Below are 25,268 nucleotides of genomic sequence, written 5' to 3' on the forward strand. Positions count from 1 at the left end.
CTATTGTTCTTCATATGAGCATGAACAGGGAGGAAACCCTTGTTTATAAAATAATAAGATGCTAAATGTTACACTACATTTTTATTTGCAGCTACATGCAATGAGCTTGTGTTTCTGTGTAATAGACATAGATATTGGTATACAGTGGAAGAAAGAAAGAGAGACAGCTCAGTTAGACGACTCATCAGGACAGACATCAGAGAAAACAAACACAGTCATTTTAGCAAAGGCCAAGAATCTGGGTAAATGATGTTGCACAGCATGGGGTGACACCGAGGATCAGTGGTATGTGTGTCCGTATGTGTGTGTGCATTCCTTGTACATTGAACTCGGTGTGAGTGTGTTGTCTGCCTTCGTGTGTGTGTCTGTGTGTGTCCAGGTGAGGTGTCTGCGACCTTCTCTAGCTCAGACTCTGTGTTCTCCTCTCCCCAGTGGTCGTGGTCATGTTGACTTTAAGCTTTTCATTCTACATCTGGTGGACTATTTGTAGTTGTGGAGCGGTCAATCGGGACAAGAGGAAAGAGAAAAAAGGCAAACCGCTACAGGGATGCTGGTGGATAAAGGCCTAATTTTTTCCCAACTCCAACATCCTCTCACCCACAAATCATGTCCTCTATGCCCCTGTCGTCTGTCTCCTTTTCTTTTCTACTTTGGTTAAGTAGCCCTGCTCTGTCATTCATGTCCTCATGGATGCAAAAACATTGTCACATCTAGTATATGGATTCAGCTGATTCTACAGTGTCACTCAGGGCCAGTTAATAAGCATAACAACATCAACCTCATGCCTAAAATACAAACAGAAATTACCAGCTTTAAACTTCTATTTATGAGTTTAGGACATCCCCTAGTGGACAAAAAGAAAAATGACAGAAGTTAACGTGGATTTTAGGATTTGTGGCACTATGGTTGAAATTTCCTTTTGCTGTTTGATATGTTTCTTCCTGAAACGGCATCGTGGGGTGGATGCATGTTAGGGTTGGCATTGTTGCAAACTGACAAATGTACACATATGAACCATGTTTTTTTTTTTCTTTTGCTTCAGCTGCAAGTTAGCTGCAGACCTGAAGGTTTTAAATGAAGAGGGGGGTCAGCTGCATTGCCAAAAAAACTTTAATATTATTTTTTGACTGAAATTTTGTTCACCAGTCAATATATGAAAGATATGTGCAAAAAAGCTGCTTTTAAACATGTTTGGCAGATATTATAGATAGACTGTCGTGAGACAGGTTAGTTTTACCCTACTGATGATGTGTTGTTGCAATAGTAATCACACACACTTCTTTTAAATACCTTCAAATACAACAATACTTGATATTATATAATGTAATATAGAATTCACATTATTGCTGTAATCTTGAGTTATTAATGACCATGAAAAGTCTTTCACAAATCTCACTAACAAGCAAACTAATCATGTCGTCAAAGCTAAACCTTTGAGATCCACTGACACATTTTTAAGGGGATATTGACACATGTTGTGGTTTATACCTGTTATACTCCAGTACAAGAGCTAATTAAAGGAATATAATGCTTACTCTTGACCATTCAAGAAGTTAACAGTATGATTATGTGTACTTCCCCGATAATATGCGGTCTGCATCATCCTGTGAATAATGCTTAATGACACATGATCTTCAGAGTTTTGACAGAGGCAAGTATTTTGGGAAAGAGAGGAACTCCATTTCTAGAAAAAGGAACTTGGAGCCAGTCATAGATAGGACTCAAGGACATTGCATACAGATGAAGGAGTTATATCTAGAAATAATATTTTAAGCCAAAACTGACAGTAGGTTTACTCATGATCTGAATACAAAGATCAAAACGCCTACTGTCAAAATCATTTCCTGTTGCAGATAAATATACAGTATGTAATCCTGGATTTACATGTATGATGTGCTATTCTGTAATGAGAATGTTATATGAGGTGACCTAGGAGGAGACTCATCCTCCTAGGCCACCCATGGGGGGTTTGCAATTGCAGACATTAGCTTCTCACCTCATTTCTTCAGTCTAGGCTGGAGGTCAAACTGTTTATATATATATATACACATCCCTCCTTGATGGATTTCAAGTCAAGTAACACTCCCTCTGCCATTTGGAAAAGTTTCAAGGCACCAGAGCAGCAGTCTGAGTGCAAAATCCACTGTGTGTGGATTAGTACTGCTGGAAAAGGTGACAGGATTACAGGAGTTTTGTAGTTTAGTTATTAAAGGAAAGGTTAATATTTTTTTCAAGTCTGTCTTAAAATGCTACAGACATATTACTGGTTGCTGTAATTTTTCTTCCATTTTCCTAAATTTTAATGCAAGAAACGGGGGACAAAATCCACAATCCTCACTCTTTGATGGAGTCATGGTGGCTAGATGGTACCATGTTTAAAACATACCTTACAGTAACTCAACAGATGCTTATCATTTTAAGATGTACGGCAGATTCTTGGACATGTGGAGTATGATGTGGCATGTCAATTGGCTCTGATTGGCTGGCTGTTTATGAAAGGATTAATCCCGCAGCACATTTTTTCAAAAAGCTCAGTAGGATTTAACATTTTTGATGCAGGATAATTTGGAAGTCCCCCTACAGTCAAAAATATGTTTCTCTTCTTGTTCCTAGAGCTGGGTGTTTGAGCCTCACTGTGCAGAATACTGTATGTGCAGAGTCTGACACCGGAAGTCTGTTTTCACTTTCATCTATGAAAGTGGAAAGTTTCTCTGTGTTCATTGAAAATCTGATTTTAAGGGGTGGGCCTACAAGCATGATTTGTGACATCACAACTAGTTCTGATAGCCAATCCTGATCCAATATTCAGTTTATACAAGTGTGATGTGGAAACTTGAAGCCCCCGGTGCACAAACATTGAGAATGGACTTTACAGTGAAGTAGGAGACATCTTGTGTCCCACTGTTAAACTTCTGAAATGAACATACTTGCATATTTATAGTTTCTGGAATTTCTAATGAGTGAGAAGGAGATGTCATTTTAAGGATTTAAACATTTTCATCATCATCATTTCAATCATTTAACTTCTTTTGTGGAAAAACAAAAATTATTATTCAAAGTAGAGTATTTTAAATACATCTTCAAACATGTCTGGAGGGGATCTTTAACCATTTGTTTGCAGAGCACAAACAAAATGTCAATTGTGCAGTGTTCACTACTAAATCTGGACTCTAACACAGTTTGAACTAATAAGCAAAAAACGTTCAGGTAACCGAACTGGTAATGCAAAGTTAGATCACCAACACTGAGACAAAGGGCCTGGCTTAGTGCATGATCCAAGAATATTTAAACTATAACATTTCTTTACAAGAAATTGTGGTACAATAGGAAGCAAAACTAATGGCTGTTATAATATTATGCCACCTCATGTACTGTAATTTTGTTGTATGAATTCTAATAAATACACAATGTTACATTCTTAAATTGACTTCAGAAAATGTGTTTTAAAAATGGAACAAGGGAAATTTTGATTCAGTTGCACCACTGCAAAAAGATGAAAAATGTTTTATTTGTTGAAGGAAATTTTTTTTGTGTATTTTACAAATTAAGCTCCAATAGAGACCAATAGAGCAGCTGGTTTTCTCTGCTGCTGAACTGAACTGGCATTCAAAGAAACCAAACAGTGTCAACATGAGGACAAAATAAAACCATTTTATGAACAAACCTAAAAACACATTTGAGTTACAAGATCTTAGTCAACAGATTCCTGGCGCATTTATCATAATCTAACATTCACACAAATCAAAGCACTACTATGTACAAAAGAGTTTGGTTTGAAATACTAAAAAAAGGTCTTACAAGCATGGGTTATCAGAATGTAACATTTAATTTAAAAACCTTTCCTTCGGCAGGGAAATTTCACCAACCATCCGTGTTTCCAAGAGAATAACGTCAAAAAAGTAGCCTGAAACTCATAACAAATTAATTACAAGAAGCAGATGAAAGATCTCTGCTCCGTCGAACATCTGACTGGCCAACGAGGGGCTTACATACATTACAGAGTGGAGAACTTCCAAAATGTTCAGACACAGACTGGGATACAGCAAGGAGACTGGTGAGGTTAGGTCCATCCAGGTGTCTATAAAACATTTGAAATTACAGCACAAAGCTCTGATGTGACTCCATCACAGGTCAGCCCGCATATACAACACATTCTTGTAAGCAGACAGTTGTGTTATACAGGCAAGGCAGGTAGGACTGAATGAGAAACACAAGACAGGTGATCACTATATCACAAAAAAGGAGAAGTGACCAGGAAAACAAGGGTCTCCATAAGAATTGCAAAAATGGATAGGAATTGTGCGAAAAAAGAATTCCTGATAAGATTATTTTTTGTACAAAACAAGATGGTCACACCCTTCCTGATGTGACCTCCTCAAACAGTCCCAGTGTTGTCTATAGACAGAAACATCAGTAGCGTCGACCAAAGGCTCCACCTTGCAGCCCGCCGCCCTGCATCAGCTGGTTCTGTCTGTTAAGAGCTCCGGAGAGAGACTGAGATGTTCCTGTGTTCATGTAACCTCCACGGCTGGTGACAGAAAACACAAAAACGCATAATGAGTGACACTGTTACAACAAATACAGTGGCATGCTCTTTAAGAGGGATAAAATCAAAAATCAAACTTAAATCCAGCTCACCCTGCCATTCCGCCACGTGCTATGTGGCTCTGGCCTGGTATAGCACCGTCTCTACCTAGAACGGGGAAGCAAAACATCAGACACACCAAAGAGCAATAGTCATAGCTCTACATGTTACCGTTAAACAGGATACCAATTATATGTAGCTTCAGAACACATTACACAATTTTCTTTGACCCTGCTGTTATATTTGTGGCATTTGCAGCTAGCACTTAAGTCATTTTAATATAAAGCACAAGTGTTCGTACTTTGCCATGCTCTGTCTCCGTCCATCTTCCGGCCAGAGTCCCAGTCTCGACCTCCTTCCCTAAAAAAAAAAAAAAAAGAAAAGAAAAGAAATCAAATAAGTATTTTTCACATTTCTCGCCCCTTCAGCAAAAAGATTTGGTACTGGACTCTACTTAGGTTTTTTATTTAGCTTGAACTGATGCTAGTTCAAGCTCAGAGTGATGCTCACCTGGGGTTGATGCGCTTATCGTAGCCTCCAGCCCACGAGTCTCGGCCATCTCTGCCGTGTCTGTCTGACCTGTCAGAAAAATGCTGCAAGAAAAGACAACAGACAGTTAAAACTCTCACACTGTGTTCCTGTGTCGTTGCATCAAATCTGCACTGCAAACATTCAGAGGTTTCATCACGTCTCTTACCTGGCCATCTCTGTCTGCGCCAATGCCTCGAGCGTTGTCTCGCCTGTCCATCAACATGTCGTCTTGGTAACGTCCCCGGTCCCTGTGGTCAAAGTCCTGGTAACGTTCCTGTCGACCGAAGTCTGAACGGCCATATCGGTCATCCATGGCCATGCGCTTATCAGGCCAGTCATCTTTCCTTAAAAAAAAAAAAAGAGCGAGCAACATGTATATCATTTAGTTGATATACAATCTACAAGACAAACAGATGCACTGAAATGCTCACCCTTAATATTGTTAAACGTTAATGCTAGCACTCAAAAATATCAAGAAGCCTACTGAAATGAACCTCTGCTATGAAATAAATCCATTCTGTATCATCCTGTTCAGCGTCTGTTAGCGCATCTTTTGTTATCATTTACCTGCCGTCTAAGTCATAAGGCCTTTTTATGGGACGTCGCTCCTGTTCATAGCGTAGCTGCTCTTGCTGTCGTCGCAGTTCCTCACGCTCTCTCAGGATCCTCTCCTGCTCGCGCCGCCTCTCATATTCTATACGCACCCTTTCCCGCTCCAGGAACTGACGCTCCAAGCGGTCTGCGTCAAGGCGCTGCTTCTCAGCCTGTGAATGAAACCGTTCATGGGTTAATTATGATCATTAACATACAGCTTGTAAGAAATGACATAAAACATAAAAACAAGATATGTATTCAGCAGACAGCGATTTGCACCAGAGAAAGTGTTCCAAGAATGTGGGCAGAAACACAGATGGATATGCAGAGTGTGTCAGAGAAATCACTTGACAGAAATAAGTGATTTGACTGTACCTCCAGCCAGTCTCTCTTCCTGAGCAAGTGTTTCCGCTCCTCTCTCTCCCTGAACAGACGGATTCTCTCGCGCTCACGGTCTGGACGGTTGTCACGATCACGGTCGCGGTCACTGGAAGAAAAAAACCAGCAAAAACTTCCAATTAGTAACTGACTGAATTCACCGTTTTTGAAGATAGATAAGACAGTAGTTGATAGTGTCCATTTCCCATGAACATCCACAAGATAATAATCCAAAACTAAGTAAAAAACCGACATTCATTTCAGTTATGTTGCATTAAATCTTATTATGTTGGGTTGAGATTGGAGTTTCCAGATAATTCTTGCATGAATCCTTACGTGTATCTGCGTCTCTCCACCTCTCTGATCTCCCTTTCCCGTTGTCTCTGCCTCTCTCTCTCCCTCTGCTCTTTGATCTGGTCAAATGACAGGATGTCTTTCTTCTCCTTACTGGGTGACTTGCGGTCCCGACTCTTTGTGCTCTGGAGAAAGTAAAGAAGGAAAGAAACATTACCGACAACACCAAACAGACACAAACAAGTTGTGGGTATACTGAAATGAGTAACGCACAGAAACATGTCTCTGTTCAGTTGTTACATATCTTATATTACAAAAGCAGTTTGTTTACCTATTTCAATATATGCATGTTGACTTACTCGTTCTTTGCTTTTGGTTTTGACGCTGATGACGGGCTCTCCCTTGGACTTGTCCATAACTACAGTCCTCTCGTTACGCCCTGTTAAAACAAATACATTATTGATATTGTCAAGAATATAAGTAAATGTTTTACAGAGGTGAGAGATTTTCCAGTGTTCACTTGATACATAAAAGCTGGAAATAATCCCACTTTTCTCACCTTTGCCATCTTTTCCTTCTCCCTCAGACTTCTCATCCTTTCCATCAGACCTGCAAAAGACATGAACGTGACATAAGAGATCTATGTATAAACAGTTTCATGACTGTTTTTTTCTCATGTAAAAGGGGGCTGTAAGTGTTAAATCTGCAAGCCATGCTGAAAATATATGAGCCCTCGATACTCAAGGGTCCACTTGACTGAAAACACTGTTGGGTCATTTTTAATAAAGACTTTAGTCAAACATGTGGCAGCTTGTAGGGAATCTTACTTTGAGTCAGTGGAGTGTCTCCTGTCGCTGCCAGACTTCTTGGTGTCATTCTTGTCTGCTGGCTTCTTTCCTGCAGGCTCGTTTTTAGCCTACGACATATAAACAGATTGAAATGATTTATTCACAAGAGCTCCAATTTCACACTGTTCATATCATACTATGAAAGTGATCACCATCACCTCTTTTGTAGGTGTGAGATTTGTGTTTTCCAATGGAATTTATATCTGTCATTTAAGTGCAGTTAAAAAAAACCAAACAAAATACCCTCCTCTTTACCAACATCATTGTTCTAGACAGTATTTTATCTAAAACAATAGCAGATGGTTTGTAATAGACAACACATTCCCCAGTCTGCTACACGTTAAGTTACTCGTAGGTAGGCTGCCTTAGAGCCTAAATAAAATGCTTACATGTAGCTGACATTACAAAACTTAATGGGCATGTGCCATATGGCGTGCCTAGTGACTTTTTTCTTTGCTATATGGGTTTCTAATTAGGACTGCATGTCAGTGTAATTAAGATTGTATCCATCGAGTTAGTCACAACATTTCCATTACACTGAACAGAACTCAAAATGCACACAGAGGTGGTTAATTTAAATAACAGGAAATAAGAGTTCTGTGCACAAATGATGAAATGAAGATTCACTGAGATCCATAAGGCGTTTATCTGGGTGAGACTAATTACTGGAAGACTGTGCGCACTAACAGCTAAGAAGTTCCCTTTACACTTACCCGCTCCACAGAGATCATCCTGCCATGCAGCTCAGTCCTGTGAAGGTGGCTGATACACTTGGTGGCCTCCTCTGTGGAGGACATGGTGACAAAGCCATAGCAGCGAGCACCGGGACTCTTAGCGTTGGTCACCACCTTAGCTCCAACAACCTGCAGGTAAAGGTGGACAAGGAATGGAAGAGATGAAAATAACTCCAATCAATAGAACTTTTTTGGATCAAATTTAAATGTTCTTTAAGTTCCAAGTCTGTTTAAGCTACTAACCTTGCCATATTTGCTGAAGAGGGTCTTCAGATCAGTCGCTCTTGTAGTGGAGGAGAGACCACTGACCCACAGATTCCTGCTACTGCTTGCTGCAGCACCACTTCCAGCGGCTACGCCCAAACATGCAATAAATTAATGAGCATTTATCCACGGGGTTTGAAACAAACACCACAGCAGGAAAGAAATCACTTAATGAACTCACCCTTTTCATCTTTTGACTCGGTCTTGCCATCTTTTTCCTCAGAACTAGAGACAAAGAAAAAAAGCCATAAACATACAACAGTCAGGATGTCTGGGATCTCTCCTCATATTGATCTATATATGTATGTGTTTTATGGTATAATACAAAACTGACAGTGATCCACCCATCGCGTACCATAGTGCAGTGATTTAACAGTGAATAAATGGAGCTATACCCTATGACAATTCCGATACATTACATTGTCAATGGGTAATAAAGTGGGATAGGTGAGTGTAAGTGATGAGAAATGGAAACAGACAAATGCAAACAACGTTTTTTTACCTCCAAAAGAGCATCCAAATTTTGCTAGCACAAAGGAGCCAATGCAACAGAGATAGCCATTTTGGTTTCTAGTAGACAGAAAGCAACAAACCTCTTTTTCTGATCATCGCCCTCTACAGAAGAGGACTCTTTCACTGTGGAGGCTGAATCCGCAGCAGCTTTCTCTTCTGTCTTCTCATCCTCCTCACCCTTCATAGACCCCATTTCTGAATCAACAGTTTCGCCCCCGGTGCCCTGTTCGCTTACACTAACAGCCTGCGAGCTTTTCTTTTCAGTGTCAAGTGTCTCTTCTGGGACGTTCTGTGCGTCCCCAACCTCTTTGGTGTCAGTCTCTGTGACATCCTTGTCGCTCTCCACATCTCCAGAGGCGGCCTTGTCGCTTTTGGCACCAGTGTCGGACACATTGTCTTCCCCTCCGGCGGTTGCGGCTTGCTCTTCTTCAGGGCTCGTCTCGTGGCTCTGGTGGTGATCTTCGTTAAGCGGCTCAGATAAACAAGACCCGGCTACTTTGTCATTTTCTACGGATTTAACAGGAATAGAATGGCACAGAGTTTAATCACTTCTGAAACACAGCAATGGTTAACGAGGAACTGGCAAGGCCTGGATTAGGAACGTCATGACCACTGGCCTGTGCTCTTAGAACTAGGTATTAAAACGATGAAGTAGACCCTAATGAGAGACTGGAAAAGAACCCAAAAGCTGGAGGACAGCCAAGCAACTAGAGGGACACACTTTTGCTCATTTCTCAAGTTGAACCACTTCACTCTGTTCACCTGATCCAAAGCAGACAAAGAGTTCAGTGCTGAAGAGAGCCACAAGAACAGCAATGCGGCAGTAGAGGCTCGCTGCAGTCCGTCTTCTTTCAGCCTTTAACTTTTCCAGTGTCCATTTGTATTGACCAGAACTTCAGCTCAAGTCCAGAAGTTTCATATACAGATTATTTCTGAGTCAGTGTCTTTAAAAAGTTGTGGTTGCTGATGAATCTTGATGCATCTTCGTTGTCTTGGTCTTCAAGTGGCAACCTAGAAACACTGCAATCACCTGCAACAGCTCACACCTCCCTGACCTTGATATTCAATTGCTGTCAGTGTGCGTCAAATTGTTAACCACTGCTGTTTCAGTACTGCAACATCATTGATAACTTCACTTATCTTAACACTGAAATTATGAATTATGGTTAACCAAATTTCAACACAAAGCCAGCAATTTCCTTTGGGCTTCCAGTCTCTCTTCCTGGTTTTGAAACTAAACAAAGTGTTTGCATTCCAAGCTCAACACTATAAAAGATACCTACACCTTCTTCTAACTCTTTCTCTACAGTACCTGTTTCTTCTCTCATGTCATCTGCTTCTGGATCCTGAGCCTGAAACAAAAAGATGATGTCTTTATGAATAAAACAGTTTGTGACATTTACTTCTATGATTGTTTCACAAGATTTACATATGAGAAGTATTTGTGAGGGAACACACCATATTGATTGATGAGTTCATCATATATTCATCTTTATCTACCATCTCGGACTCCTTCATCTGATAAAAATACATACAAATAACATTAAAACTTGCCGGTTTAAAAGATAAAAATTTGCAGATAAGTTTCTAGTCTAGTTTCTCACCTCTGGACCTCCTGCTTCATCTTCCGACTCGGAAGCCCTGTTGTCGTGTTCTTCATTCATCGCTGCTTCTTCGTCACTGTGAAAATTCTCAGCTTCGTCGTCGTCATCGTCCTCAGCTGGTATTCCATTGTCGTTCTCTGTCTCATCTAGGATGTTCATGTCAAGGATGTCCATTTCCTGCATGTTCTCATGTTCGTCCTGAAGTTCCTCCTGGTAAAGAAAAGGAGAAAGGTGTTTTAAAAAAATACAACAGTAACAGCCGGAGCAAAAGCGTTGTGTCAGAGCAGTAGTTAATTATGAAAATAAATTAACGTTTCAAACTCACATGGCCATCGCGGGAATCGTCCTCGATAGTGCTGTCCTCTGGTTCATCATTGTCTTGCCTTGTATCTAAAGAACAGAGAGTATGCTTTAGTTAAGACCAAGTCATTGAGTGTATCACAGGTTATGAACAAAACTGTTTCCGATTCTACATGAGATGGACCGTCCACTTGCATCCGATACCACAACCCTGCAACAAGTCCTACATGAATGCAGATCAAAATGTTCTGTGACTGTCAAAGTGTGTTTTGATCCATCTGTTTTTATGCACATTTATTAATTTGCAGTTAAAAAATAACCTGAGTGGAAACACCTGAAATTTAAGGGAAAAAAAAAAGTTTTTACCCCTGGTGGAAGTGGAAAAGTTGGTGTAAAAGAAGAAAAAGGAAATGCAACAAAGTATAATGGAACCAGAAATGGGGCATAAATCATGACACACGTGAAAAACATGTGAATGAAACGTCATTCAAGCTTCCACTCCACTTAAGAGACGAAAAATGGTCAGAACCGATGTCCTCAAATTAATACATGAAACAAACATAAATGCCATATGTCCATCACGTCTGAGGTTTGACAGGCACCATTTCAATTTCCCCTCTTTTTCTGTTGTGGTTTAACAGCACTGGACTGGAGATTTAGCACCATAGACTGTTTAACAGCAGTCGATGAAGAACACGCTATAATTTGCATTTTCTTTTGCTGATTGTACGGAAATTATGTTACAATTTGTGTTACATTTGGATGGATACTTTGCTATAAAGGTTTGCACATTTAGGTACATCACATTGTACTCCATAATACAATTTAATACCTACTATAACCTCTAAATTGACCATCGTCTTTACAGGACACCTGCTTTACAGTCTGACTAAATTTGACATGATAAGACTCAGTAATGTGGAGTTTGTTGCAGGGCATTTTTACCTTCACACAGACATGTCTGTTGTGTTATACTGCTTTACTTTTAACAAGCTGCTTCTTGTAAAGTGGCAACTCAGTGCACATCTGTAGACTGGCAGCTACTCAACATTACATAGTAATTTAATTGGTAAGTGAATATAATGCCCGCAAACACTGAAATATTTTGTTATTTCTAATCACAAGCCTGCATGTTCATCATAGTTGTATTATGAGATCTGGATACCAGATGGCGCCTATTCAGTCCAATAAGAATTGGCTGCCTGGCGCATGAACTAAAAAAGTTTATAGTTTCCTGGTTTACTTGTGCAGTATGTGGCCCACTGAGTCTGTGCAGTAGTGTTTCTCCTGCTAGCCCTGCCCGTGAATCCCCGCTCAGCCCTTACATTGCGTCCAAAATTGCATACTGTGCACTACATACACAATATGTGTACTATCATTCAACATGTGAATAAACAGTTGTATGTATCTTTTCAGACGCAGTGAGCTGTAATTATCACGTCACTTCCTGAAGCGTTACTGACATTATACCAGAGCTGCCTTGGTTCCTGTCCGCCATTGTTGGTTCCTGTCCGCTATTATGTTGTTGTCGTGATGACTGCATTATATTGCGGGATATTTACACCTGCGTAGAGTCAAGTGCTAGCATACTTTAATATTTCCCAGTAAACAGTATGCAATTCATGTATTATTGGTTTCAAACTAACTTTTTAAAGGGCTTTTCTTGGTCCGGGGAAGGTTTTACAAATATAAAACTTTCATGAATAAGAAATTCATAATAGAAAGAGAAGTAATTGACCTTGTTTGCAGTTCGAGGTTTCCTGTCAACAATTTTGTAGACGTCACGTCTCTTATATAATGGTGATTTATGGGGAAAATGTATTTTGGGCAGCAGGGTGATTTTTCACTGCAATACCGCAAGTGGTCGCTGGGAAAAACTGGATAAAACGGACAGCGTCGTATCCAGGTCTTATTATACATCCATGGTGTTCATGTGATCGCGCACAAGCATGAAACACCACGAGATCCGAGTATCGGGTGACATCTAGCAAGCAGAGGACTCATCAGTGTAGTTTCGTTGAAACAGAAATGAAAGGGACACAGGCGACACAACAGACTGAACAGACAGTTACAGTAACGTTACAACATGGTGTCCACTCAACACCCGTCTTGTCCAAAATGTACCTTTGGCGGCCCGTTTAGGTGTAGCTTTCTTCGGGGTTGCCTCCGGTGCAACAACAATCTCATCAGGATTTCCACCATCTTCTTCGATTGCCTGTTTACAAAGAGTGGAGCAAAAACACAATCATACATTTACATTGACTGTAACGTACAATTCAGGACAAGTTTAAAATAACAACCAACACCAAAATATGTAAAAAACTATGCATATGTAAACATTTAGCTGTTTGGCGCAAACGTAAGCTAGCAGTTCGTGTCAACGGGCCTCGTAAGTCAACGTCAATGCAACGTTAATGTAACGTTTGGCTGAGAGGGTTCATTTGCACAGCCAGAATATGCAAAATGCAGCCTTCTAACATGATTAGGGAAACCTTATACTAATCAAATTCAGTGAGTAGTTGTTTCACAAGACCTTTTTCAGACGCTCCGACAGCACGCTCTTGACGCCAGTGGTGTCCAGGTTTCGTCTCTTCAGCTCGGCCTTCAGATCGATAACTCTCAGTTCCGACAGTTTGCGAATCTCTCCGCCCTCCGGAACCTCCATCTCTGTTGATGGGTCAGCCATTGTTTTGTCCGTAACAATATATCTGCAGCTTGAAATAATCCCTTTAAGCACGTTATTTACTAATGCTGCACCGCGAAAGGGAGCAGCTAGCTTGCAAAACTACTGCAAAATGGAGGCCGTAGCCAGTTGACGTCAGTGCGCAGCCGCAATGCAATTATAGTGCAGAGACCAGCAATGGAGAGCAGCATTCATTTATACAAGACTATACATATACATCTATATATACATATATATACACACACACACACACATATATACATATACATATATACATATATACACACACACACACACACACACATATATATATATATTTATATATATATATATATATACACACACACACACATATACATATATATATATATATATAGCAAACACACATTATTTGTTAAAACGGGAAACAAGAGATATGCTCACATATGTATTAAAAGTTATAAAAAGCTGAAGGCATACAAGGTTTTATACAATTAATCTTCAAAGATTGTTTTATTTCTTCCCTCTTGCAAACAACTCACATATCAGACTTGATCTGCATTGTATTATATTTTGCATTGCATTATAATGCATTACATTATTGTAAAAATGTTTATAAAACATTACAAAAACTTAATGCATAGATACCTGTAAGACAAGGACAACAGTTAAATTGACCACAAACCTGAGTCCTGTGTCAAATGTACTGAAATGACAAATTCACAAGCTTTCTTTCCCATCTTTTCACTATCATTTGTACTGTTTCATCACCAAAGTGTGGTCAAATTATAGGTTTCTTCATACTTAGTAGGAAATGGAAATTGTATTTGTCACTACATTCATCAGCAGTGGCAGATTCCTGCCTGTTTGTGCATAACATGACCATATCTTTTAGGCTGAACCAACGGAGGTAAAGGCCTCAGCAAAGGAGGAGCACTCAGGAACACTGAAGGAGTCGAGGCTGAAGGATGAGACGGTGGGGCAGGCGCGAGGCGGTCGTGGTTCGTGGAGGTTGAGTTTGGAGACTAGTGGTTTTCCAACTGTAACTGGTTGTCTTTCCACTACTTCCTCATCCATGTTGGAATAAGTGTAATGAAGACAGACGGTGAATGTGAGCTCCCTCTATGAAGACAGTGAAGAGCAGAATATGTTTTTTAGCTTAAGAGGAAAATATAACAGTTCATTTCTACTCTTAATTGTAGACTTACAATATATTTCAACATAAACTTTGACTAGTCATAATTGGGGTTTAAGCCTTATTCTGTGCCAAATATTACTGCGTTGACTCCATACGGTACATGAACATTTATCAGGTTTCTCCTAGGACAGAAATAGGAAAAGTAATTATGAAAACAATGACAAATGTCTGACCCTGAGTCTCTGCAGGCCTCGAATCCGTGTGTAGAGACTCGGGACCTCCGGTGAAGGAAGATTTTCCTTGATCAATAATAAACTGCCTGCTTCAAGCAGAGTCTCCTGATTACTCTTCTTCAGGTCAATGTCCACATCCTGCCATAGTAACATGACATAACATACAGTGTAAAGTAAAAGTGAGTACAATGCTTGTGTGCATCATGCATCCACAATAACAAATTAATTCCTGCTTAAAATATAGTATATTGAGTAACACTGAAGGATGGAAATATACAAGTGTTTTACTTCCAGGGTCACAAGCATGATAACTTATTATACACCATGTATGTGTGTGTCTTTAAAATCTCAAATCTACATAATGTAATACACCTACCACAGGGAAATCAGTAAGCTGAGCAGAGCAGGAAACAATGTCATCAGGCTTGTCAAGTATGCGAGTGTAGATGACCATGATGTTGGAGAACTCTGCAGCAAACCCGAGCTGAACCTTCACTCCACAGTCAAACTGCAGGTAATGGCTCTTAGGCAGGACTATGAAGAAATATATTTGATTACAGTTTGTTAATTTTTCTCTCTTATTGAAGGAATATTGTTACTAAAACAAAGCTTAATCTGTGCCTGTAAAATAATATCACTGTGTATTTTAACTGAGCATAACTCTAGCTATATTTAATCATTTAAGTTAATATTTGTCAAAGGAGTACCATGAGCAACAGCCCACTGCAGGTTGCGAGCTGAATAGGCTGCAGAACAGTCAGAGGTCTGAATCTGGTCAGTGAGGGAACGTCGTTCAGATAGATTACTGCGTAGCTCCAGAGCCTGCCTCCCTCGAGTGATCTGACAACGTCCCATGTCTGGTAAGAGTAAAAAACTTTTAATTTACAATATGCATTAATTAGTGCTGTTTAAGAGTTACACAGAGTTGTCTAAGCAGGTGTGCTCCATCAGCTGTCAGTGGTGTAATGTTACTGGGTGGTATGTGGCCAGATCTGCAACACGCTCAAACTCGTCGACCAACAGAGAGCAGTACGGTAGCAATTTTTTGCCCTTTGTGAATCAGCATTAGAACTGAAAACATTTTGAGTGTTTTGAAGCCTCTTATCTGGTTGAGGAACATGTTTTCACTGTAATAATGCACCGGAGGGCACATAGAACTGTGTTTATTTATTGCTACAATCACTAATAACAATAACATTGGCTCCATTCCATCTAGGTGTGCCAATAAACAATGCCAGTGAGCCATCATGCAAAATAATTATGAACCTGGAACTCTAAGACTGAAATATTTCATACTACAAAGGATAATACCACAGTGGTAAGTCAGGTTATTTAAGTATTATTACAGCTGTTATTTCAATGTATTTCTTAATTTGATTTGTTTTTATGTAGACATTTTAAATCTTTAGTACACTTTCAGGCCACATGTGAACGCAGAGTAATCTGACCTCATGACTTCTGATTTATAGAATCTTCTTAAACATGCCATTGTAACGTCAAGCATAATCACAACCTACATACAAAACAGCTTCATACAGTTGGTGCAAATCTGTTAGAGGACTACAATGGAAACCTCATACTTAACATGTGCACTTTACATACCTTCAGCCACTCTGTCTAGCATGACTGTGACCTTCTCATCGTCACAAACTCGCCGTTTGAGGAAGCTTATGAAGATGCCATTGGACACGTCCTCCCTCTTCACTTCATAAGCTTCTGCGTCAACGCATCTAAACACAAGCGGCTACACATGAGCGACACGTTTAAGCCAAAAGCAGGACGATTCACGCATACAGTCATTTATACATGTATTAAATATATTACTCTTGTCTCAAACGCTCAACTCATTCAAAGCCAAAAGCGCAGTATGTGAATAAAGATAACAGCTGAAACCAACATAGTTTGAAAAACTAATGTGTCGAAGGATCAGCAACTTACGTGGCGTATCCAAACACTATATTTGCTGTCACCTTCAGCAGCCCCGGTTGGACAATGATGTCATCGTTTAAGTTCCTAAAACAGAAAACATTTAAAGCAGAAGTATGCACAACATATGATATAATCTCAATAGTAGGTCAAATTCATCCCAAAGAAAAAAACCTACAAAAAACATTCATACCTTTTGCGGCACATGTCAAGCAGGAACACGTTGAGTCCAGTCTCTTTCTCCTGCATCCTGGTAAGTATATTCTGTACACACAAACAGTGCTCTGATGTGTAGGAGGCTGGTGCATCGATGGGAACCATGAAACTGTTGCCATAGTTCTCATAACCATGACCAGCAAAGTATAGCAAGCCTGTGGAAGGAGGACAAAGAAAGTGCATCAAATTTTGAAGAAGTGTTGCATGAACACTTGGTCAGATTCTTAATGCTGTTCGTAAATGGTCTGCTATAAAAAAAAGTGTGTTCACTTTTAGGTAAAGTTAATTAGATTTATGTCGTCAAATGAAAAAAGTGGGTTTATATTCTGCAAAGTAAGTAAGTAACTCGTTTTCGTTATGGTAGCAAAACTTGAATGCTCTATTTGCTGACTACTAATTAAGCATAAAGCATGAACATAAATATTATATCCCCTTTAATATAGTATTATGTAGGGTTACTGTAGTTTATAGCTTTAGCAGTCTTTAAAAGAACAGCCACAGACAAAACACATTTGTTAAACATATTGTCCATATGGCCAAGAGACGAACCGTAGACTCCCTTGTCAAGCAGCAACAGAAACTCTGTAACAGCACTGTGCATTTCCTGCCAGTTGAGGTCAAGCAGGGAAACCACCTTGAAGTCCATTTGTCTGAGGAGGTTGGTCAACTCATGCACATCAGCCATGGGAGCGCACAGCTGAGTGTGGTAGAGGTAGTTCAAGTTGCCAATCAGGAGAGCAACTTTGTCTGTTGCTGTGGAGGGAAAGATAAGACAACAAGAAATATATTTTTAAAATCATGTAATGTCTCTATTTGCAGTGTATATTTTGATCTACAGATACTGTATTGTGACTATTTGTTTGCACGATAGTCACCATAGAATTGCTTGGCTAATGGCGGTGGATTGGCTATCTCTTGTAGCGGATGTATTCCTGGTCCAAAGGTTGACCTGCGGAATTCCTGTGAGTCTGACAACATCAATACAGAAACATTAAAAAAAACCCAAAATATTCCCATGCAGCTTGCTCTTACATCAGATTCTTTGTTTAATAATTCATTTTCATTTTCATTTAATTGGTAACCACACATACACATTAGTTTCTACTTTCAGTTTTCAGATTAACTGCTTTGACACATACAAAGTAAGTTTACGTGAAAAACAAGAATTAAGGTGTGATGCAATGATGAGGAAAAAGTCAGAGGAACTAAAATCTATAGTTCCTCTATCCCCTCCTCCTATTCTATCAAAAAATAAAGAACACCTAAACCACGATCAACTTCTACCCAGGAGGCATCAGTGATGGAACTGGGGCCTGCAAAACAGGAAGTTACAGTATTCACTGCACAGTATTGCACTTTTGCTCATGTGTGATTCTACGAATGTGTCACACTTCACGTCAGTCTACAAGTTCCTTCTAAGTAAAATGGTCTTTGCTTGATATTGATAAAATTATTGCATTTGAAGACCTCTTTGAATTTTCTCAATTATACATTTGAATTCTGAATATAGAAAATAGAAATAATGCCTCTGGGTCTCACCAATGGTGATTGTTGCTGGGTCACTCCACGCCTCGTGATACAAATTAAATATCTTACATTTGTACTGTCCTCTGTCTGCTGTGGTCACACACGGGATCTGAAGAGAAAACAAGAATACACATACAACATCAGCAACACACAGCGTATTGATATCAATATACCAAATGGGAGAATTACCCATCAACTGTATTTTGGTTTAAAAGTCTAGACATAGCTGCATGTAATATAGCTCATATACACATAACATAAGAAAAAATAACTTAGTTGTAATGTTTGGAACATTTTAATCAGTGTCAGTGTCATTGTTAATGGGTGACTCAGTTGGTGACCCATCAACCAAACTTTTGTTCCCCTTGATCTTATACAGGATAAAATGACATCACCCTGATTTGATCATCTTAACACTGATGTAAGCGTCAAAGCTGGTTTCCAAAATACAACTACAACCACGACTTTAAGCTCAAGCTGATGAAATCCCTTTTTAAATGTTACATGTAAATTGACCTGCCTTTTATATGATGACATTTTATTTTTGTTTTTGACATCTCTTTTATGACTATAGTGCTTTATATAGGTTTCATATTTCTTGCCTTGGTTGTAATTCTCTTCCACCTCTTATGAGTTATAATTCAAAAAGGTTTCATAAAATCATTGTGATACATAGGAGTTCACTCGTAGAACTCTGTGAATACACTTACTTTGAGTGAACGTGTCCTATGTTGTGGCATGGGAACCATGTTGTGGTACCACGCGTACTGGGCTGGAGGGTTGGCCTCTGCATTGCACTCCAGGATCAGTGTGTCGCCCTCAGACACTGATCGGGACTGAGGGTGATAGATGATATGCAGCCCACTCACTGACCCTGGAAAGAGGCTGCTGCTGCAGCCTGAGATTACAGGATTTACCAACACATCACGAGAAGAGAGGAGAGGAGAGGAGAGGAGAGGAGAGGAGAGGAGGTAGAGTGTCGTACCTGGACTAGAGCCTGCTGAGTGAACCAAGACAATATGAGCCCACTGGGAGAAGATGCAGTTTTCTCCATGGTTGACCCTACAGATATAATGACCCTGGTGCATCGGGGTCAAAGGACACAGAACCAGCTCTGGTGTACTTCCAGTCTCATCCAAAATCTAAAACAAAGAAATAATCACAGATTAACTGACAATTTATCAATGACACTTGATAACTGATTATCCCCCCTGGATTTGCCTTTTGTGTCTTTTAACAAATAGCTTACATTTAACTTGTGAACTGATTTAAAACTGACCAGTCCCGTGTTACTTTCCCAGTATAACAAACACAGTGCAATCCTCACACCTCAGAGTTTGACCTCAAGATACTTTTTATGATCTTAAAATGTTGGACTGACCTCATCTTTGCCTCTGAACCACTGGTAGCTGAGTCCAGGGGGGCCAGAGGCCCTGCAGCTCAATACCACCCTGCCCCCCATTATGGACTTCTGGGACTGAGGCTGCACTGTGATCCGGATCAGCTCTGCCACTACAATACACACACACACACACACACACACACACACACACACATACACAACGTAAAAATTCATATTCACAGACAGAAAGATACTCTCCCTCAGAGCACCGGTATCTGAGTCATTGAGTTCTAGCCAGGGATAACAAGCACTAACTTGTAAAAGGAGTCTACAGACACAACGTTACCGTACATGCTGGCTTATCTTTATAACTTGCTGTGACAGCTAAATGTAACAGAGGCATCATTACAGTAATGTATTAATTACACCTGTGCTTTTATAGTGTCACAAAGTGAGAGATGTCTATTCACAGTGCCTCAGTGTAGACAAAAGCTCTGATCAGGACACACTGCCACATTAACACACACAAATACACACATTTGACATTACGACCAAATTTAATTCAACAGTCTTTGCCATTTTGAAAAGCAGAATATGGCTTAAATCAAGGGCTTGAAGTCTCCTACTGTCTCTACCAACATTACAATAATCTCAGTTATTACAGAAATGTACGTCTACCATTTCACACCAAAGATGAGCAAAGCATAGGGGTTTTTTTTTGGAATTCAAGAGGTTTTTACCAGCTGTTGTGAGGAGCTGCATGGCTTCCTGGTGGTCCATCTTCCTCAGGCAGTAGAGCAGGAAGTCCAGGGAGCAAGAACGATCGGCCAGCCGAGCCAAGAGGGTCCGTCCTGGGCTGCCAGCAGCGCTCAGCACCTGGAGTGAGCAGCTGGTCAGCTCACTTTCACTGCAGGGAGTGAGTTCAATGGTGTTAGTAAAGGAGATGCCAGATCAAGGGGCCCAAAGTTGGGGAGGGCCAACAACACTTACTGTACAGAGATGTATTATTTAGACATCAGACATTAGAAAGGGGGGCTTGGCTGTTCATTTCATACATCAAAGAAAATCCATGTAATACAGGATTAGAGTGTAAAAGAAACTATGAAAAAGCTTTGTACATGGCTTTGTGTGATGCCTTTAATGCCTCACCTGCAGCGGAATTTGGGTTGCTCAGACACCGCATTGGCCAGCTGTCTCCATCCGCAGGTGGAGTTGTCCAACAACTTTGCCAGCCTGTTGAGGACCTCGTCGTTCAGAGTACCGATGCTCATTTTCCACTCTTCCATCTTCACATGTGCCACCACTTACTTACTCCTGAGAAAACCTACTGCACAAACAGAGAAACTGAAACTTTGTGCGCTTTAAATCTGCACCACCATAATCATCAGCCCCAGGCACGCCGTGAGTCCTGTGAAGTTATCTGGGTGTCACTGACAGTAATGATATACTACAGCGGTTTGGTTGTTGAATGAAGTCTCCCACACAAAACTACAGGTTGTAAACGCAGCCTCGATCGGGTTTTCCCGTGGTCAACTCTACGAAAATGCGTATCGCGGAGGAAAATCCGACCTGTAACAGGACACCAAATCCTATTGAGGAAATAAATCCACCTGGGTGACTGTCAGCGAGGAAAGAAAATGAAACGATGAGGTGTATTCAGCAGCAGACCAAACCACGACGTAGATTAATAAACTGCGCTGTGGCCCGCCGCTTCCGCCATGAACATATTGTTTTATCTGAAGGCGTGAAGAGGAAAACTTACCGAGCGCAGAGCTTTAGTTAGATGGATCCCAGCGGTAGGGAAAGAGGAGAGAGTGCCTTTTCTATAAAAATAGATGTTTGACGCATTTTATACCCCACCGGTCTCCCAGTCTTACATGATTTTGTTCCCCTGTTGATTTGCTTCTCATTTCGGTTCCTCATTTCTGCCATCCCCGGTAGGCTCGGTCATTTGCATGAAACGTTGTCATAGTTACCACGCTGAAGCCAATAATCGCTGCAACAACTGTTCAATTTGCATCCTGGCAACCCAAAAGTTTTCCTTAATGGCTTATAACCGATTTGTAAAGAGTGGTACATTAACCAACTCATCAATCCATCAATTACAGCTTATATAAACTCTTGCCTTTTTTAGAAATGGCACCAAAAGAATTAAACATAATGTTGATTAAAGTAGTTAATCAATATTTCTATTATTGTTGTTGTTGTTGCTGTGCTTCTCTGCGTTTCTCTCTCAACCCCACCAGTCAAGGCAGATGGTCGCCCACCAAGTGCCCGGTTCTGCTCCAGGTTTCTTCCTGTTAAAGGGAGTTTTTCTTGGCGCTGTCAAGTGCTTGCTCATGGGGGAATGTTTTGTCTCTGTAAATTAAAGAGTACGGTCAAGACCTGCTATGTTAAAAGTGCCGTGAGATGTGCCCTTTTGTTGTGGTTTGGCACTATATAAATAAAATTGACTTGACTTAAAGCTATGGGGCAATCTGCAATAATAAAAGGCAACATTTGAAGGATATTTATTAACATTTATTCATAATAAGTTTGCAAAAACAACAAAAAACAAACAGTGAAGATGATTTGTGGAAATATCAACGACAAGCAAGGTGTCTTCAAACACAAATAAAACCATGAATACATGTACAAATTAGTTCAATCCAATGCAGAAGCCCTGCAACAAATCCAGTACAACTAACTCTCTGAAGTTGGCAAAACAATCTCTCCACATGGTGCATTTAGTAGCTGTTCTCGTGCTTTCAACTGTTTCACATGATCTTTGAAATTTGAAGATATCAAATTCCATGACAAGCAGGAAAAGTCCATCTCCTGAGAAAGATTGTGTGATACATGAGCTATTAAATGGACAATGTGGAAAGACTGTTTTCTCAACTACTGTTTTCAGTTTTAATCAACCTTTCTGAGGATTCTGGTTTTCTCATATTTAGGCCTTACTACAGTCTAATTCAGAAACAATCTTCCTTTAAGGTTTCAACTTGTCACCAGAGGGCCAACACAGGGATACCACTGTATATGCTGCATAATTTCAAATAACTGCCCTTCTACGTGGTAAGTAGGAAAGAGGTGACTCTCTCTGACAGTGTTTCGATCAGGAAGTTGACATGGGCTCTGAACATAAACCAATGTCAGGTAATTCAGTCCACATGAGTCTGAAGCAAACCAGTGTACAGGAAGTCCAGTGAAGGCCTAAAACTTCTTCCCTTTGTGTAGTTTGTTGTAACGCCAAATGTTTCCCTTCCTCAGACGCTTCCAGTACTCCCAGGTGTCCGACTCCATGTCGTGCAGGTCTTTGGGTTTTCCCAGGTTCAACTGGAACAACCTGAGTGAATGATAAAAGCAGAGAGGATCAGTGAATGCAAATGACATGCCCTTTTTCCTCCAGAGTAAAATCATAGTTACAAAGGGTGGACATAATTACACCAAAGCCTCCCAATTATCTAACACAGTCTCAAGTAAAATGTGTCTGCTCTTCTTTCCACCTGTCTTTGACTGTATTTATCATCAATCAACTAGTATACCCGTTTCCCTCAACCTCCTTCTGTATCTGTTTCTGTATGATGCATGATTTCCAGGAATGCCTATCAACTACTGAAACTTAACCTTTCAACTGCATTCACTTTGTCATGGTGGAGAGAGCAATAGTAATAGTGAAAGGCTGCATATGATGACTAAAAAATTATGGATGGATTCAATTAAGTAAATGTTAATGTAAAGCAATCTTTATATGGGTAAAATATGTGTACCAATTTCTGCCCCAGCATGGCAAATTGATAACCCTTTACTTGTTCATTTTGAACTAGCTAAAAGTGTTTTCTCAAAAAATAAATGTTTAAAAGGAGGAAATTAAATTTGACAAAAACAAAAACATTACACATCAAGTAACCATTATCAGAGGCAATGGAAAACAGAGGCAGGAAAGAAAGAAATATGTGTCCTCACCACTCTGGATACTCCTCAGGGGGCTTTAGTTTGGGGTCTTCTCCTTGCTTGAAGATGTTGACCCCCACTGCATAAGATGTAAGTCTGACAGGGTCTTTACACACCTCTGGACCTTTCAGCTCCTCTTTCACCATGCCTTTACCTTTACCTTTAGCCGCTGGATGACAGGGGAAAGAGATTTGTGACGTGATATTAACACCAGTATAATGATGTGTTGAGACTGGCTTATTGACTTACTGAGAGAAAAAAGAGCAAGCATCTGACATTTTGTTGATTATAACACATGATTGGCATATTCATATACAGGTGATTGAGGTGGGTGGAAGAACTGTGAAGGGACACACACTCGCAGATAAAGCACTTTATTAGGAACACCTGTGCAATCTAATGCAATCCAATACAACAGCTCTCTACCTTTACGAAGCGTATACATTTTCAGTTTGTGAGAAAGGTGATAATTGAGTATTAGATTACTCAGGTGTTCCTAATAAAGTGCCCAGTGAAAGTATAAACAAGACAAATACGTATTGCTACACCGCAACAGCAATTAACCACCATTTACTTTCCATTCTAAATCCCATACAGTGGAGTAAGCTAAACTGTAGGGCTGGGCAACATATCGATATTATATCGATTTCGTGATATGAGAGTAGATATCATCTTAGATTTTGGATATTGTAATATTGTGTTAATAAGTGTTGTCTTTTCCTGCTTTTAAAGGCAATTTTCAGCAATTTTCAGTAATTTTCTGAACTTACCAGACTGTTCTAGCTGCTCTATTATTTGTCTTTACCCACGGTCATTATATCCACATTACTGATGATTATTTATCAAAAATCTCACTGTGTAAATATTTTGTGAAAGCGCCAATAGTGATCCCTACAATCCTGTCACAATGTCAATATCGAGCTATTAGATCAAAAATATTGTGATATTTGATTTTGTTCATATTGCCTAGATCTACTAAACTGTTTCATTACCTTACCCAAAATAAAACTGGCACTAAAGGACACTGAGGGATATAACCATCTACTGCATTTTTATTAAGTAAAATGTCTTTTTTTTTTACCATTTAATATTTATCTCAGCACTCTTCACTTCTTTGTACTATTTGTGTCCTGTTTACAGTTCACAGAAACATGTTTCACCAGTATAAAGTCATTCCTTGTGTATGTTTCCGAAGATTGTTGTGTTGTTATTTTGTGTAAGTACATGATAGCCACTAAACTGGAGTCAAACTCCTTGTATGTGTAAACATATTTGGCTAATAAAGATGATTCTGATTCTGAATAGAGAAGATAGATGTCCTCTTTACTCACCCACTTTTTTCGCATATCCGCATATCTGCGGTCTGTTTAACATGTTCGTCCTGCAGAGTAATGCTGCAGCGTTGCATTGTGTTGACAATGCTATCCTAAATAAACTATATCCCGACATTTTTACTGTAGGTTACCTCACAGTGCTGCTCACCATGCTACAGTTTGACATTCATAGTTTCTTCAACTTCCGTTTTCTGCTTTAATGTTTAACTCTGAAAAATAATCTTTACCGCCTCTCTCTGGCCTGGAAGACACACTAATCGTGCTTGTGTCGCTTCCTCTCAGTCCGGCAGGTGGCAGCACTGATCCACC

General features: G+C 40.0%; 3 protein-coding genes across 8 annotated transcripts; all 3 read right to left on the minus strand.

Moving 5' to 3' along the window:
• Positions 1-3,488: 3,488 nt before the first annotated feature.
• safb (scaffold attachment factor B) lies at positions 3,489-13,471 on the minus strand. Its single transcript, XM_044361401.1, has 21 exons — positions 13,179-13,471; positions 12,770-12,860; positions 10,671-10,735; positions 10,346-10,555; positions 10,200-10,259; positions 10,054-10,093; positions 8,822-9,248; positions 8,410-8,453; positions 8,208-8,317; positions 7,944-8,093; positions 7,210-7,298; positions 6,942-6,991; positions 6,742-6,821; positions 6,425-6,567; positions 6,086-6,197; positions 5,684-5,880; positions 5,283-5,460; positions 5,096-5,178; positions 4,887-4,945; positions 4,639-4,693; positions 3,489-4,528 (listed from the first exon to the last, which is right to left on the minus strand). Exons 1-21 carry the CDS (start codon positions 13,329-13,331, stop codon positions 4,411-4,413), a joined length of 2,514 nt encoding a protein of 837 aa, XP_044217336.1. The 5' UTR covers positions 13,332-13,471; the 3' UTR covers positions 3,489-4,410.
• A 330-nt stretch (positions 13,472-13,801) lies between these two features.
• Positions 13,802-21,853, minus strand: malt2 (MALT paracaspase 2). 6 transcript variants are annotated; one of them, XM_044362346.1, is made up of 17 exons: positions 21,567-21,853; positions 20,839-21,013; positions 20,430-20,596; positions 19,729-19,859; positions 19,333-19,489; positions 19,058-19,245; positions 18,360-18,456; positions 18,083-18,133; positions 17,696-17,788; positions 17,370-17,573; positions 16,798-16,975; positions 16,617-16,691; positions 16,281-16,408; positions 15,386-15,535; positions 15,055-15,212; positions 14,679-14,816; positions 13,802-14,429 (listed from the first exon to the last, which is right to left on the minus strand). In XM_044362346.1, the coding sequence occupies exons 2-17, from the start codon at positions 20,973-20,975 to the stop codon at positions 14,199-14,201; spliced, it is 2,283 nt and encodes a 760-aa protein (XP_044218281.1). In that variant the 5' UTR covers positions 20,976-21,013; positions 21,567-21,853; the 3' UTR covers positions 13,802-14,198. The 6 variants fall into 6 exon arrangements, with proteins under 6 accessions (XP_044218281.1, XP_044218279.1, XP_044218280.1 ...); XM_044362344.1 differs by having other exon boundaries at positions 21,452-21,853; XM_044362345.1 differs by having other exon boundaries at positions 20,839-21,016; positions 21,567-21,852.
• A 330-nt stretch (positions 21,854-22,183) lies between these two features.
• On the minus strand, positions 22,184-25,171 carry mrpl54 (mitochondrial ribosomal protein L54). Its single transcript, XM_044362349.1, has 3 exons — positions 24,957-25,171; positions 23,638-23,794; positions 22,184-23,017 (listed from the first exon to the last, which is right to left on the minus strand). The coding sequence occupies exons 1-3, from the start codon at positions 25,072-25,074 to the stop codon at positions 22,885-22,887; spliced, it is 408 nt and encodes a 135-aa protein (XP_044218284.1). The 5' UTR covers positions 25,075-25,171; the 3' UTR covers positions 22,184-22,884.
• Positions 25,172-25,268: the final 97 nt, after the last annotated feature.

Source organism: Thunnus albacares, chromosome 9, assembly GCF_914725855.1.
Source record: "Thunnus albacares chromosome 9, fThuAlb1.1, whole genome shotgun sequence".
Classification (NCBI taxonomy): Eukaryota; Metazoa; Chordata; class Actinopteri; order Scombriformes; family Scombridae; genus Thunnus; species Thunnus albacares.

What these genes read in the sequence shown, in the direction of transcription:
- malt2 (XM_044362346.1), bottom strand. Translation starts at nt 20,975, where the DNA reads ATGGAAGAGTGGAAAATGAGCATCGGTACTCTGAACGACGAGGTCCTC. An exon ending in CTTGACATGTGCCGCAAAAG is followed by an intron (nt 16,692 to 16,797) that starts GTATGAATGTTT and finishes TTTCTGTTTTAG; the next exon opens with GAACTTAAACGATGACATCA. An exon ending in GCTAGACAGAGTGGCTGAAG is followed by an intron (nt 15,536 to 16,280) that starts GTATGTAAAGTG and finishes TACTCTTACCAG; the next exon opens with ACATGGGACGTTGTCAGATC.
- safb (XM_044361401.1), bottom strand. Translation starts at nt 13,331, where the DNA reads ATGGCTGACCCATCAACAGAGATGGAGGTTCCGGAGGGCGGAGAGATT. An exon ending in GGCGATGATCAGAAAAAGAG is followed by an intron (nt 8,454 to 8,821) that starts GTTTGTTGCTTT and finishes CTTTGTCTCTAG; the next exon opens with TTCTGAGGAAAAAGATGGCA. An exon ending in CCTTATGACTTAGACGGCAG is followed by an intron (nt 5,461 to 5,683) that starts GTAAATGATAAC and finishes TTTTTTTTTAAG; the next exon opens with GAAAGATGACTGGCCTGATA.
- mrpl54 (XM_044362349.1), bottom strand. Translation starts at nt 25,074, where the DNA reads ATGTCGGGATATAGTTTATTTAGGATAGCATTGTCAACACAATGCAAC. An exon ending in CGGATATGCGAAAAAAGTGG is followed by an intron (nt 23,795 to 24,956) that starts GTGAGTAAAGAG and finishes CCTGTCATCCAG; the next exon opens with CGGCTAAAGGTAAAGGTAAA. An exon ending in CCTGAGGAGTATCCAGAGTG is followed by an intron (nt 23,018 to 23,637) that starts GTGAGGACACAT and finishes TCATTCACTCAG; the next exon opens with GTTGTTCCAGTTGAACCTGG.